The sequence below is a fragment of the Astyanax mexicanus genome, chromosome 15, assembly GCF_023375975.1.
Source record: "Astyanax mexicanus isolate ESR-SI-001 chromosome 15, AstMex3_surface, whole genome shotgun sequence".
NCBI classification, from domain to species: Eukaryota; Metazoa; Chordata; class Actinopteri; order Characiformes; family Acestrorhamphidae; genus Astyanax; species Astyanax mexicanus.
The window spans coordinates 39,834,749-39,850,629 of record NC_064422.1 but is presented as its reverse complement, the minus strand read 5'-3'; the positions used below and the strand labels follow the sequence as shown (position 1 = coordinate 39,850,629).

Here is a 15,881-nt window from a genome sequence, read left to right as displayed (position 1 = left end):
CAAAAACTAAAAAAAAAAAAAAAAAAAAAAAAAGTTTGAATTTCTGATCAATTTGAAAATAGAAAATTGATTTTGAAACTTTGAAAGCTTAGTTTAATTTCTGTTACTGTCTTTCGCAAACATAATTTCTCTTTTTTTCTCCATTTGTTTACATGCTTTTGTTACAAGATGCAAAAATTGAAAAATTGTAAATCAACAGAAACATTTTCTTTTTAAATTTCCCTGAAATTCTGATTGTGAGGGCCAAAAATTAAAACTAGAAATGTGAAAACTAGAAATGTTCTATTGTCAAATTAGTCTTAAATGGTCAGAAATTGAACAAATGAACAACACATGAACAAACACTACGCTGACCACAGTGTATTCTACTGTACTATACTGTTATTGTGTGTGCAGAAAGCAGGAGAGCACATGCAGCCCTTAGAACAGGGGAAGTCAGTTTCAGTTCTGAAAGGCTCATATTTAATTGTTCTTCTCCAGCTGCTCAAACAAAACACACCTACAAAACACATCTATTATAATAACTACCTGATAACTACTAAAGCTGAGCCTTTGAGGACTGGAGCTGAATTTCACAAGCCTTTCATTCCCCTTTAAGAAGAACTACAACTACCATCATCCCTCTCTCTTTTCTCTTTATAAGGGCAACATGCTGATGGGTGAAAAAGCACAAGCCCCCGTGGCATTCACCATGGCGTCAGAAATGAGGTCGAGGTTGAATAAATAAGAGGAAACCCAAACATGAAGATGCATTCCAGGCAGCTCGTACAGGTGAGATAGATGCATTAAATAAATGAGTGTGTGCACATCCATATTCACACATTCACACACACACACATATACAGTACAGGCCAAAAGTTTGGACACACCTTCTCTTTTTCAATGCGTTTCTTTATTTTCATGACTATTTACATTGTAGATTCTCACTGAAGCATCAAAACTATGAATGAACACATGTGGAGTTTTATGTACTTAACAAAAAATGACCTGGCCTCCACAGTCACCGGACCTGAACCCAATCCAGATGGTTTGGGGTGAGCTGGAGCACAGAGTGAAGAAGGCAAAGGGGCAACAAGTGCTAATAAACACCTCTGGGAACTCCTTCTCCTTCAAGATTGTTGGAAAACTTTTCATTTCAGGTGGCCACCTCTTGAAGCTCATTGAGAGAGAATGATGCCAAGAGTGTGCAAAGCAGTAATCAGAGCAAAGGGTAGCTATTTTGAAGAAACTAGAATACACCTTTTTTTGTAAAGTACATAAAACTCCACTGTTAATTCGTTGTTTTGATGCCTTTAGTTAGAATCTACAATGTAAATAGGCATTAAAATAAAATAAGGAAGCTTTAAGAATAAAGAATAACTTTTGGTCTGTACTGTACATACACACACACACACACACACACACACACACACACACACACACACACACACACCGTCAAAAAGAAACATGTAACACGCTGGATGAGGGCATGGACAGAAAAGAATGACCGGAGCCAAAGGAGCAGAGCTCATGCTGTCAGCGGGAGCCGATCTCGTACCACCGTCGCTCCGCTCGGCACCGTCTGTGTGAGTGTGGCACGGTGATGGACAGGTACACGAGACACATGAAACTACAAGGACTCAGATAGGATGGTTTCAGCCATGGTTTTATTTGTCGTTTTTGATTGCCCACAGGACATTGACACCATGAAAACAAACAAAAGATAGGAGAGAAAAAGAAGGAGACAAACCAAAGAAAGAGCATGCCGCCGGGGCGCCCCATGCCCTTTAACATGGAGATGCCAAAAGGCCTTCTTTAAAATGGGTGGGACACACAAACACGCCTCTGGGAGTGGAAACGGGAGTGCGATGAAAGCAGAGGATGGAAGATTAGAGAGTATGAGAGGAAGAGCAACACAAAAACTCAGAGAAGAGAAGCTTAGGACATGACCGTGATGTAGAGCAGGGAGTAGGAGTGTGAGAACATATATATATCGATAATAAAATAATGATTTATTCCCAAAGACTAGATCCCACTGTTCTGATTGCCTGAAAAAAAGAAGTGATAAACTGAATCGTAAGCCCTGTATTGTGATACATACAGAGGTTGGACAATGAAACTGAAACACCTGTCATTTTAGTGTGGGAGGTTTCATGGCTAAATTGGAGCAGCCTGGTGGCCAATCTTCATTAATTACACATTATTGCACCAGTAAGAGCAGAGTGTGAAGGTTCAATTAGCAGGGTAAGAGCACAGTTCTGCTCAAAATATTGCAATGCACTCAACATTATGGGTGACATACCAGAGTTTAAAAGAGGACAAATTGTTGGTGCACGTCTTTCTGGTGCATCTGTGACCAAGACAGCAAGTCTTTGTGATGTATCAAGAGCCACGGTATCCAGGGTAATGTCAGCATACCACCAAGAAGGACCAACCACATCCAACAGGATTAACTGTGGACGCTGTAAGAGGAAGCTGTCTGAAAGGGATGTTCGGGTGCTAACCCGGATTGTATCCAAAAAACATAAAACCACGGCTGATCAAATCACGGCAGAATTCAATGTGCACCTCAACTCTCCTGTTTCCACCAGAACTGTCCGTCACCACAATAAATTATTGTGCTCTAAAACCAGGTGTTTCAGTTTCATTGTCCAACCCCTGTATCCAATTGATACGTGTTGAACGTTTTTGCCAATACACAACTTTACTATATCTTTGGGGCTCTGCTTGTTTTTTTGTTTCTTACAATAAGAACATTTTTCCTTTAAAAAAAGGATATAACATTTTTATAAAAGCATAGAAATGTTTGGAAATGTTGGGAAAACCCATATCTGACCACATGTTCCCTATCTGTGTTTGATTTTATGATGTTCTATGACCAGATTATTCACTACGACTAATTACAAAAAAAACAAAAAAGAATTACACAGATTAACGTATATGGACCTCAAAAGCATTCAAACTGTCAAAAGCCAATAGAAAACATTAAGATATCGAGACCAATTGAGGGACATTCAATCAAAAATTGCTGGCTTATACAAAACTGTACAACTCTTCCTCATTGGCCATTAGAACTAAGATTTTTTGTTGTATCTATTTTTTGGCTTTTAAAACACAGTATCGATTTAATTATTACTTTACTTGTAAAGATTGGTGTCAGAAGTGGTTCGTTTCATAAGCCCTGTATTATGATACGTATCGTATTAACATGTTCTTACCAATACACAGTTGTGCCTGTTATTTTACACTGACAGAGCACAGAATCGCTGTCAATACCAGTCTCTTCCACTGTGTTATAATATCACTGACAGTTGGCTGTGGAATATTTAATAGTGAGTAGTGAAATTTCACGACTGGACTTATTGCTGCACAGGTGCTGTGGTACCACAGTGCTGGAGTTCACTGAGCTCCTGAGAGTCTGAGACCCATTATTTCACTATTGTTTGTAGAAGCAGTCCCAGCACGCCTAGCTTCTGCTTTTATAATACATCTGTGGACATGGAGCCATATTATATTATTTCTAATTATTCTCCTCAACTGCTAATCAGCTATATATCCACAATCACTAGTGATGCACACACAAGGAGGGTAAAGACTAGAGCATGCCTCCTCCAATACATGTGAAGCCAATCACCGCCTCTTTATGAACTAGCATCACAGCACCCTCGGAGGAAAGAGCAGCGACTCGGTTCAGATACATGAGCTCACAGACGCAGTCTTGTGCTGATCCACATCACCCTAGGAGTGATGAGGGGAAAGAGCACCATCTACTCTACCCACCCAGAGAGAGCAATGAAAGCAAGGACAATTGTGCTCTCTCAAGGCTCCAGCAGCTGACGGCAAGCTGCATGACCAGGATTCGAACCATCGCTGGAGATTATTGATTCTGTTCAACAACAGACACTTAGCTGTAGGCTGACTGTGGGCAAACATCTGAACCTATTCCTTACACTGAAGACATACGTTGTGAATCTTTTATACAGCCTTCAACCAATCGGATTTTGTTTATAAATAAATAAATTGATTTTAAAGATCACTTCAGATCTTTAGATTGTCCTGATAGCTGAGTTAAGGAGCAGCACTGAGCACTACTCACACCCACTTCCCTCACTCTTATACCCAGAGAGAGAACAAAGCCAACCAAGTCTTGAGATGATTCATGATCTAATTACAAAAAAACACTAAGGCCTCAACAGCCTGTCAATGGCATCCTCCTTACGTGAGTTGTTTGCAACATAAAAGCAATTCAATCAGTGCAACTTTCCAATGCTTTCACAGCGCTCTCTAGGAGCATACAGATTTTATTTACACTGGAGCATTTTCTTTTCTGTGCTCTCTCTCTCTCTCTCTCTTTCTCTCTCTTCACTATGTAGTAATATTACGAGGCTCCGCATGCCTTGCTATCCAATCTTGTGCAGTTAAATGCAAATTCTATTATATTTTAGAAATGGACAATCATTCAGTATAAGTAGTTATCATTATATATCAGTATTTATACATTTGTAGGTAGAGACATTTGTTGTGGGTGTTCTCAGCAGTTTTTCTGCTTTCTTCACCTCTAACTAACTACCTTCTACTACCAGATCAGGAGAATCTCTCACTATCTTTAATAAACTCCTGAAGACAGAGCTCTTCAAAGAGCACTTACTCTCTTAACACCTCTAACTAACTACCTTCTACTACCAGATCAGGAGAATCTCTCACTATCTTTAATAAACTCCTGAAGACAGAGCTCTTCAAAGAGCACTTACTCTCCTAACACCTCTAACTAACTACCTTCCACTACCAGATCAGGAGAATCTCTCACTATCTTTAATAAACTCCTGAAGACCGAGCTCTTCAAAGAGCACTTACTCTCCTAACACCTCTAACTAACTAACTACTTCTAACCTCATTTCCTTCTTACCCTCCTTCACTCCTCTATCCCCTTATTTCCTTTCGACCTCCTTTAAGCCCTGTCTAAAAAATGTTTTACCTTTAACTTCTATTACTTTTTACTTGACTATTGTAAGTCGCTTTGGACAAAAGCGTCTGCCTAATGTAATGTAATATATACTGTCCAAGACCTAATAGATCTATCTAGTTGGTCTAACCATGTAGAAGTAAAGTCAGAGAGTCTGTAACTGTATGCTGAAAAAGTGGAGCTGAAAAAATAGCGGGTGTATGAAAAAGAGGTGGTAATAATGTTATGCTTGATTGTTTTCTTTATTTTTTTATTTTTGCCATCTCGTGCAGCCATCCTGTCTGTATAATATGGGCTGGTAACATCAAACTACAAAACTACAGAATTGCTGTCGGTTTTAAACTATTTATTTTGAGTAACCATTTGTAATCATAAGAGTAATCATAATATAATTATATATTTTTTATAGATGAAAAACTAGATGCTTACCAACTTATTTTTTTAGAGCATCTTTAACAAAACAAAAAATGAACTGCATGAACAAACAGCAGTTTACATAAATCTCTTATGTCAATGAATGCAGAAAAAATAGGGGATTAATCCTAGTCTTGGACTAAACAGCAGTTTTTTTTTTTATTCCATTCCTCTTTTTACACCTACCCCTTGTTTCTGAGTGTAACCATTCCCATTGGACCAGAGTTAAAAGAGAAAGAGGTGAAATCAACATTAATTGGGCAAAAGAAAAACAGGCACAATTTGGCATGATGCAATCCACAGTGAGCGCTGAACCAGAATGCTAAATGGCTTCACTTCAGACAAAGAGATGCGATAGTTAATCTTGGTATTCAAACGTCTGGAAATACACTTTCACAATCTGTTTTGTCCTGCTTTATTGATGGATTAATCTTTGCTATTGTCTAGAAAAGTCTTTAGCAGTGTAGGCAGTGTGTCAAGTCCTGCTGGAAAATGAAATCCGCATCTCCATAAAAGTTTAAGTCAACAGAGGGAAGCATGAATGATTTTGTGGGGAAACAAAACTGCACTGACTTTAGACTTGATAATAAAACACAGTGAATCACCAGCAGATGACATGTCTCTCCAAACCATCACCGATTGGTGGAAACTTCACTCTAGACCTCGAGCAGTTTGGACTGTGTGTCTCTCCACTCTTCCTCCAGACTCTGCTCCCTTGATTTACAAATGAAATGTAAAATTTACTGATGATCAGTGATGGTTTGGAGAGACATGTCATCTGTTCAAAGCCCAAGCCCAAAGTCAGTGCGGTGAGGATTTTATGGAGATGTGGATTTCATTTTCCAGCAGGACTTGGAACGTTGCCCACACTGCCAAAAGTACCAATTGGTCTTATATAATATTTTAACTTTCTGAGACACTGATTTTTGGGTTTTTATTAGCTGTAAGCCATAATCATCAACTATAAAAGAAACACGTAAAATAGATCACTCTGTGTGTAAAACTAATTAACTGAAATAAAGCAACTTTTTAATGATATACATATAAATCATATATATATATATATATATATATATATATATATATATATATATATATATATATATATATATATATATATATATATATATATATATATATATATATATATATGTTTAGATGCACTAGTATCTACCCCAGACAGGAATAATTTAAATCCCCATTCAAAATGATGTGCAGTCCAAAACAAGGCTTTATCCCTGTGTGTAAAACTGACTCATAATGTAAAGTAATTCAATAATTGATGGTTAACGTATTGTTTGTGCAGTTCCTGCATTAAACACAACATCCTTGCCTGATCCAAACTGGCCTCAGCTTGCTCTTTCCTCTGCAGTCCAAGCTGTCTAACCTACACTGCCTTCCTGAAGGTGCTTAGGTTCTCCTATATCCTGAGAAAGAAGAAACAGGGTCAATATTAGACACACTGTAGGACTGTAGGTAATCTCATCCATTCACTATAATGTGACTTGGTTCAAAGGAATCCATAAACAGTATATAACAATAATAATAAAATTATTAATAATACATTCAGACCTCAACTCTTTGAGTTTGTCATGCTTGTCATGATAACTGATTTGTTGTACAATATATTGCATTTTATCATCATTTTAAGATACACTGCCTGGCTTGGAAAATATCTGGCTTGCGGCCAAACCTAATTGCTAACCACTGCTTTAGACCCTGCCTAAAAATACATATTTTTGTCTTGAACTTCTATGGCCTCTACTGCTTAATGTAACATCATTATTTGCAAGTTGCTTTGGATAAAAGTGTCCACTAAACATAAGGAAATATAACTGATGCAGAGAGTAGCTTCTCATTTGGTAAGCAGCCGTGTGGAAAGAGACGCACCCTGCGGTCGTGGCATGCATCAGGCAGAGAAAATATTTAAGGAGATTCCTGAATCTGCTAAAATCAGGTTAAAAACTGTCCAAAAACAAAATATTAAAAAAGTGGAAAGACAGTGGAGGAACATCACCTTCCAAAAAGGATCCATCAAATCAATCAAATGGTAGAAGAACCACACTAGAACTCAGGGATATGTTTAATAGTGAAAGTAAGAGCATTTCCACTAGCACAATGCAGTGAAGGGAACTCACGGGATTAAAGGGACTAAACAACTGTGCAGCTTTAAAAGTGATGGAGCTGCCATCAGGCCTAGTGCTACTGTACAAGCCTGTAGGGGCGGAGCTATGATCTGGGGTTGATGCTGTAGTTGGTCTGCAGGTTTAGGTTCAGCAACAGTATGTGCTGAAAGAATGAGGTCAGCTGACTACCTGAATATAATGAATATAGACCAGGTTATTCAGTCAATGGATTTTTTTCTTCCCTGATGAACACGGCCATATTCCAAGATAACAATGTCAGGATTCATGGTGCTGGAATTGTGAAAGAGTTCAGGGTTCAGGGAGCATGAGATCATCATTTTCACACATGGATTGAGAGAGTTCACCACAGAGTCCAGAACTTAACCTCATTGAGAATCTTTGGGATGTGCTGGATGGAGAAGAGCTGCTTTGTGCAGTGGTTGGTCAGACTCTACCATCATCAATGCTGCTGCAAGATCTTGGTGAAAAATTAATCCAGCAACACTGGATTGAAATAAATCTTGTGATACTGCAGAAGCTTATTGAAACAATGCCACAGTGAATGTGTGCTGCAATGAAAGCTTAAGGTGGTCCAACCAAATATTAGTGTGTGACTTTTTTTTTTTTTTTTTTTTTTAACCAGGCAGTGTATTATAATAATAAAACCAATACTCCCATTTTAAACAGCAGTGAGCTTTTAAATATGAATAACATTCAGTCAATGACTGATCTGTAAAAATTTAAAAATATATTATATATATATTGTACAATAAATCGATAGCGTAATCATAGTGACAGGCCTAATGAATGCTAATTATGACCTAAGCAACGTCCCTACCCACAGCCTGTCCTTATTACATGTTACTGAGCATTGTTTTGCCCATAAGACATATCATACCGAAAGACATCATTAATCAGACTGACTGATCAGCTTATAGAGCTCAGATCATGCAAAAAATAAAAGAAAAGAAAAAAGAGCAAGAACATGCCTCAACATGTAATGAGAGTGCTGGGTATGATCTTCGGGATGGAATGGAACGACAACAGTAAAATGAATCATCTTATAATGGGGTTTAAACAGGAAACAAATTGTACAGTCAAATATAAAAAGCTAATATTCACAGTGAGCTTTAAGCAGTATACATATACAGCAAGTTAATATAATTAAAAGGGTGTGCAAAATATAATTATATCATCTAATTTAGTTTCTTATATAGCAAAATAGATTTAGAGGATTTTTTGTTTCCTCATTGTAGCTAAATAGTAAATATAAGGTATAAGGCTCACTCTAGAAGCAGTACAAAACAATTCAATTCAATTCATTTAATTCAATAACAATAAATCTATGCGATCTATTATTAGAACTTTAGGGAATATAGATAGATAATACAAGAGGGGGACCTACTTACATCTTAATGCTCTCAACATATATCATATATCATCTATTCAAACCATTTCTCAAAAGGCATTTCTGAAATGCTTCAAATGTGCTTGTGTTTCACGTCTTTTATGCAAGAATTTTATGATTGGGATTTTCGTGATTTACATGATAAAAAACATAAAAACAAATAAATAAAACACATCAAATAAATAAAATGAAAAAACTGAACTGAAAAGATGATCGCAACCCAAAATCATGGAGGACAGGCAGTCTTTATTGGAAACGGGGTGAGGGAGTACAAAAAACAAAATAATATAATAATATAATAACAATAATAAAAACAGTAAAAGACAGAGATGGAGGGCAGGAATGGCAGCGAGATGTGGGACGTGGGGAGCAGAGCAGGATCGGGGGGGTAATGGTGACGAGAGCGTGTAATTGTGTGTGTGAGTGAGTGAGTGTGTATGAATGCATGAGTGTGTGAGAGGGAGAGAGAGAGAGAGAGAGAGAGAGAGAGTGTGTGTGAGAGAGAGAGAAAGAGAGAGAGAGAGAGAGGTTGAAGTTAGGAATTTAAAGAGCTCTTACACTCCGCCTTTATGGCGCCACAGTTAATGGGCACAAAGGGGCGGCGCGCAGCCCGGCGCAGCCTGATGAGGTCGCGGCACATGTGACGTGCGAGCTTGGTGAGGCGCGTGGCCTGCAGCAGGAAGGCCTGCTTGGTCTTCATGGAGGATTTGGGGCTGCCGCTGTTCCTCACCGGAACCATGTGGGAGGTCTGGCGCAGGGTGTGGCCACGCGAACGCATCTCCTGTGCGCCGGCGATGGAGGCGATGGAGGATAAAAAGGAAAAAAAGAGAAAAAGAAAGTGGATTTAGAGATCAGACATGAAGCAGAACATCGATTAACTAAATACATACAAAAATAATTCTTCCAGCCGCCTCAAATCTAAACACGTTCTCTCTTCCATATCCACAATATCAATAATGCCATTTGCTGCTGACATGATGAATGGATTAAACTCTACGAACAAAGGTAGCGGAAAGTCCTGTCTATTCCTTATTTCTTCCAAAATGTAAGAGCATTAAAGAGGACATATTATAACTCTTTTTACACATATTAGAATAGAACTATTGGCTTTACAAAAAAATTGTTTCAAAACTAGTTTTTTGCACAAAATCTCTTTTCTGCAGACTTGCCACAGAGAGGAGGTACAGATCCCTCCCTCAGAAGAAGTCTGCTGGCTAATCCTGCTGTGTGCTGTCTAAGGCGCTCAACCAGCAAACTGAAATGGTGAATCTTCAACATCTAGTGAGCGGTGCCAGGGTGGTTCTCTACATGTCTCCTTATTGTGACATTACAATTAGAGAGAAATGGCTCATAGAAGCTTATGATTCCTGACACCAAGCTCTTTTAACCGATTTACAGAGAGTGGAAATACAAAACCATGCAATAAGTAAGGTTTGCATAATATGTCCCCTTTACAGAGTTCATTTTGATGGAGTAACTGCCTCTGCTGTCCAGGGAAGGATTTATGGAGCAATCACGTGAGAATTTGATTGCATTTATTGGCGAAAGAAGTCAGTTAGTGAGGTCAGGATATTGGAAGATCTCCACCCCTCCTCAATGCCAACTTGTCATAAAAGTACTAGATAGACCTCTATGATTCTAGAGAACACAGTGGTTCTACTGTCACAAATTTCAATGCTGGGGGGGCTTTATACTCCTCTATCTCACAAGTGGGAAAAGGTATGGTACCAAGAGGTTCATGTTGATCTGCTCCAGAGAGTCCTATTCTATTGGCAGAAGGGAATCATGATACTGCAAAAAACTGACAATGCAGTATTCCGTTCTTCTGTTATATGTTTTGTGATGTTGAAAAATACAGTAAATTTTCAGAATCAGTGAATAATTCAATAATTCAATTAATAGTATAATAAATTATACTGGCCAGATATAATCACAGTATCCTGAGACCTTTGAGTTCAATGAGTTTAGTGAATCTGTATTAGGGGTGGGCGATATGGCTCTAAAATAATATCACAATATTTCAGGGTATTTTTGCGATAATGATATACTTGGCGATATAGGAAAACTAAAATAATTCATTCATTTCAGGAATCGAGTATAATAGTATAACAGTATAATCATAAGGTGGCAAAATAAATAATATAGCATAAAATAATATAATGCAGCAAATAATGATGCAGAATATTTAGTGCATGCATATAAACTGCAAACTAAAACAATTATACAATAAATACACCTAAAGCTTCACAGTAAATAATAGACTACTTTTAAGACAGAACAGCCCTATAATCACGATATGGATTTTTAATATCATGATATTTCTGTGTCACGATATATTGTATACGATATAATATTGCCCACCCCTAATCAGCATGCTTACGTTTTTTATAGTTTCAGCCATGATCTCGCTACACTGCTCACAGCAATATACGCTCAAGACTCAATTTCACACTGAAAAATACTCATTAAATTACATTTGAATGATTAACTGAAGACATAAGCAGGGTACTGCTGATATAAGCAGGGTACTGCTGATATAAGCAGGGTACTGCTGATATAAGCAGGGTACTGCTGATAGAAGCAGGGTACTGCTGATATAAGCAGGGTACTGCTGATAGAAGCAGGGTACTGCTGATAGAAGCAGGGTACTGCTGATATAAGCAGGGTACTGCTGATATAAGCAGGGTACTGCTGATATAAGCAGGGTACTGCTGATATAAGCAGGGTACTGCTGATAGAAGCAGGGTACTGCTGATATGCATTACCTAAACACCTTCTCATACACACTCTAATGCTCTAATACTTGACCGTGAGCCAAGCTTACAGACCGCAGCAGATGCTTACAGTCGCAGCAGGGCTTGGAGGCGTTTTCTCCTCTGCTCCTTCAGCTCTGCTTGGCATCTTGAGGCCACCGTACTTTTTCCAGTACATCCAGCAGGAGACACATAAGCGACACTGCATGTTCGGAGGACCCCAGGAGTACCACTGAGGAGACTGCATGGCTGTGGAGAGGGGGGGGGGAAATATTACTTTAACATCTCAGTATAAAAATGGAAAAATGTAAAGTATAAACAAACAATTATTAGGATGTTACAAAAAAATGTCTAAACCTGCCTACAGACAAAAGAGATGATAACTGTATATTTAGTATGCATAATTGTACAATTGTATACTAAAGTCCTATACAGACGGGATTAGTTTCTCTGGGGGATGTCTATGAAAAACATTTCACACATCTACTCAGTGATAAAACAATTTCATCTGGACTACAATAAAAAAACAGGAGGACCAGTGAGTTTTTTTTGGCTTTCTTGGTAACATGATATTGTGTTCAGTAGCTCCTCCATTTCCACTCGCTGTTGTGTTTTACGTGGATCTCCATGGAAACGCGCACCACAAGTGTAATTACAATGCGTGGCAGTGGACATATAGCTATTTTATTAAACGCGATGTGGATCCGGACAGGACTAAAATTATCGGAGGACCACAAAGTTCAGCAAGAAACATTAGATAATTCAGCTGGTAATGTTCTCAGAGTACATTCTGAGAAAAACACATACGTGATCGTTCTGGATGGGACTAAAATCACAGAGGACCCCTTGCCATAAAAGAGAAAATTAGCCCAAGACCTCCTGAGAAAATAATTCCCGTCCAGATAGGGCTTTAGTTAATTGTATACTTTATTTTATTTTACTATTTCTACTCTATGTTGTAAAACTTCACGAACACATCCACACGGCGAGCCGAGAGATACAGCACGGCAGAACGTGTTGAAGAAAAGTGCTAGCGGGCACGTACCGTAATACAAGCCAAAATAGAAAATTCAAACTTCTTTATTTAAGACAGCCACAGGATGGGGTGCTCTCTAAATAAGTCAGTCAAAAACAGCTGTATCTCGCATCAGGATTCAACACAACAGAAAAAAAACTGCCAATTTCTGCTCTGTTTGTCCAGTCACTCTATCCATCATTCTTGTCTAAACGTTTATCAGTAGAGTTTGTCGGAAAGTCTTGTGTGTTCTTTAGTGAAGTCCACCGATTAGTTGTGCAAAACATGTTTTAATCATCAGACTGGCGGTTCAACATGTGTGACTTAAACGTGTGTGCAGTGATCACTTAGTCTGTAAACAAAATGAATGTTGCATTTGATTATTTTTCAGTTTACAAATAACTCAGAATTTGATGGTATTGCATCATGAAAAAACAAGACTAAGCACAGCTTATGCAAATCCCTGCCATGGTAACAACTACAGTATAACTGAAAATAATCAAATACAACATTGTTTGTTTACAGACTAGGTAAAGTTGACACTGTATGGCGATACAGTGCAAAAACTATACTGCAAGTTCTAAAATGTGACTATTGTCCATACCCACACTGTGATTATGATGATGCTGAAATTACATATTGTACCCTCATAGTAATAACTATACTATCCTATAGGGGTGTGACGAGACACTAATATCACGAGACGAGACGAGACACGATACTGGGTTCACGAGAAAGAGACGAGACGAGATTTAAAAATAACATTTTAAAGAAAACCTCAAAAATGAAAAACTTGAAAACTACAGTTTTATTTGACAAAATCATATAACGCAAATTTAACAGACTGGTTTCTCTCAAATATTGATTTTATAAGAAATAGAAATAAGAATAATAAATAAAAATAAAACTTTTCTAGGTCTTATATAGTGCAAACCACAACCAGTCATATTAAGACTATGGTTTGTGTTTTTTTTCTCCTAAATCTCTTGTAATTTAACTATGCATAACCATAACCAGTCATATTAAGACTAAGCTTGAAGTGCAAACAGAGACAGAACATGTTTTTAAATACAGTACAGAGCTAAGGGAATAGTACAACTGTCTATGAAACAGTAACGTGTAGGATTTATTTACAGTATTTATATATGGTTTGTACCTTGTTGGTCACTCTGTTACCGTTTATTGTTTCCACTGGAGCCAAAATGCAGCCAGACATACAACTTAAAAATGGGTATGCAGCCTATGCAACGCATAGGGGCGCTGCACTAAAGGGGGCGCCATATCAAAGCCCCAAATAATTTTTTTTCTCAGGAGAAACAGCCAATCAGCTTGCTGGTTTTGCGAGCGCAGTGGGCTAGTAATGACAGAACGTATCTCCTCCACCCCCCCCCGGGGGCGCTGATACTACGTTTGCATACACCACAAACAGAACGTCCTCCTGCTGTGTTGCCAGATCCCGCTTAAAAAGTCCACAGTAAAGTTTTTTTTTTTCCCCACCGCGACACAAGTCACGTTTAATATCGCGAGATCTCGTACCATGAGATCTCATCACAGCCCTACTATCCTACCTCTCCACGTAATACTAATCCTGTCTGAATAGTGCTTACGTTACTCATATGTGAACTTACAATTGTGATCTTACATATAACACACATTATATATATATATATGTATGTATATATATATATATATATATATATATATATATATATATATATATATATATATATATATATATATATATATATACATACATATATATATATATATATATATATATATATATATATATATATATATATATACATACATATATATATATATATATATATATATATATATATATATATATATATATATATATATATATATATATATATATATATATATATATATACATATATATATATACACACACACATTATATTACACACCTTCTCAAAACCCTTAAGTATGCTCTAAGCTGAAATTAAAAGTATAATAGAAGGGAATTACATGCTGAAAGTTTGTTATTGATTCTGTTAAATCCAGGCTGATCATGCGGGTCACAGTGGGGCAGCTTGGTAAATCTAATTAGGACATGAATGAGTGGAGGATGGAACACCTCTCTATCCTCTGCTCTGACTGCAGGACGCAGCCTTCAGACATATAAAAGGCCCAGCGTGGATCTGTCTGATCTGCTATTGATTGTAATTAAAGGAAGAGAGTCCTGAGGTACTCACCGAAACAGCTCTCGCAGGCACGGCCCCCGCCGGCTGTGTGGAAGGGGCCCGGACCCGCTGCACCGTTCATGGTGGCCATTTTGCCGTTACTGACAGAAATCTGGTTAGGGTTGGGTTTATTACTGTGGAGAAAAAAAAATGGACAGAATAAATGTATTATAAATGAGAATTGGTGCAGTCAACACATGCAATCTTTTTATTTTTTTATTTTTTTATCGGAAACTAATCATTTTGGTCCCAACTTCCTCCCATAATAATTCACTCTTTTTACAGAGTCTAGTAATGCAGTAGTGTTTTTTGTTTGTTTGTTTGTAGGTACTACACTAACTAAACTATTCAGCCCTTGGCCCTACTACCACTTAGTCCTACCCCACTGTTTTGTGCATTCACGTTTTATTTTTTAAAATCTATTTATATCTTTAAATCACTGCTATTTTAAATGTTCTTTTAATTTTAAATGTACTTATTTTTTTTATCGGCATGTCACTCACTGTTTTTGTAAATGCTCGGCTACACTGAAAATGAGGGTTGCCCTTAATGTACATCCGAGTCAAAATAAAGGTTGATTGGTTGACTGATTGATTCAGGTACTGTCCTGATTCTAGTTAGGCTGGGGCGTTAAAGGGAAGTGGTGAGGCTACATGGCCCTTTAAACTGAGATTTTTTTTAGAGGCACATTCAAAACAGAGGGCACTGGGAATCACTGGCAAGATGGCGGCACCAGCCACCAAAGAAACCCACATATTGTTGGTAAAATTGTATTTTAAAATTGTATTTTACCTGTTACAAATTACGATACCATTAAATGACTATAGTTTAATGTGTAGTTTTATTGTTTTATGGCCGGTTACTTCATAACAAGCATAAAAATATATAATTCTCATTAGCTACTTAACTAGCCAACTTTCCAGTTCCGCATTTTATGGTGCAACAAACAGCAGAGGCTGCAGCATTTAAGGTGGAACAGAAAAATGAAAGAAATGAAAAGCAACAACAAAAAA

The 15,881-nt window shown here is 37.7% G+C and overlaps 1 protein-coding gene across 4 annotated transcripts in view; it reads right to left on the bottom strand.

Annotated features, from left to right (window-relative positions):
* mta3 (metastasis associated 1 family, member 3) overlaps positions 1–15,881 on the bottom strand; it is an 87,998-nt gene that overhangs the window by 23,609 nt on the left and 48,508 nt on the right. For 3 of the 4 annotated variants that reach the window (XM_022670337.2, XM_022670338.2, XM_022670339.2), the window contains exons 12-14: positions 14,881–15,002; positions 11,735–11,892; positions 9,449–9,671 (exon numbers count right to left, since the gene is read on the bottom strand). In XM_022670337.2, the coding sequence (XP_022526058.2) occupies positions 9,449–9,671; positions 11,735–11,892; positions 14,881–15,002 (503 nt within the window). Of the gene's footprint in view, positions 1–6,498; positions 6,784–9,448; positions 9,672–11,734; positions 11,893–14,880; positions 15,003–15,881 lie in introns of those variants that run through there. The other variant, XM_022670340.2, reaches the window with a different exon arrangement.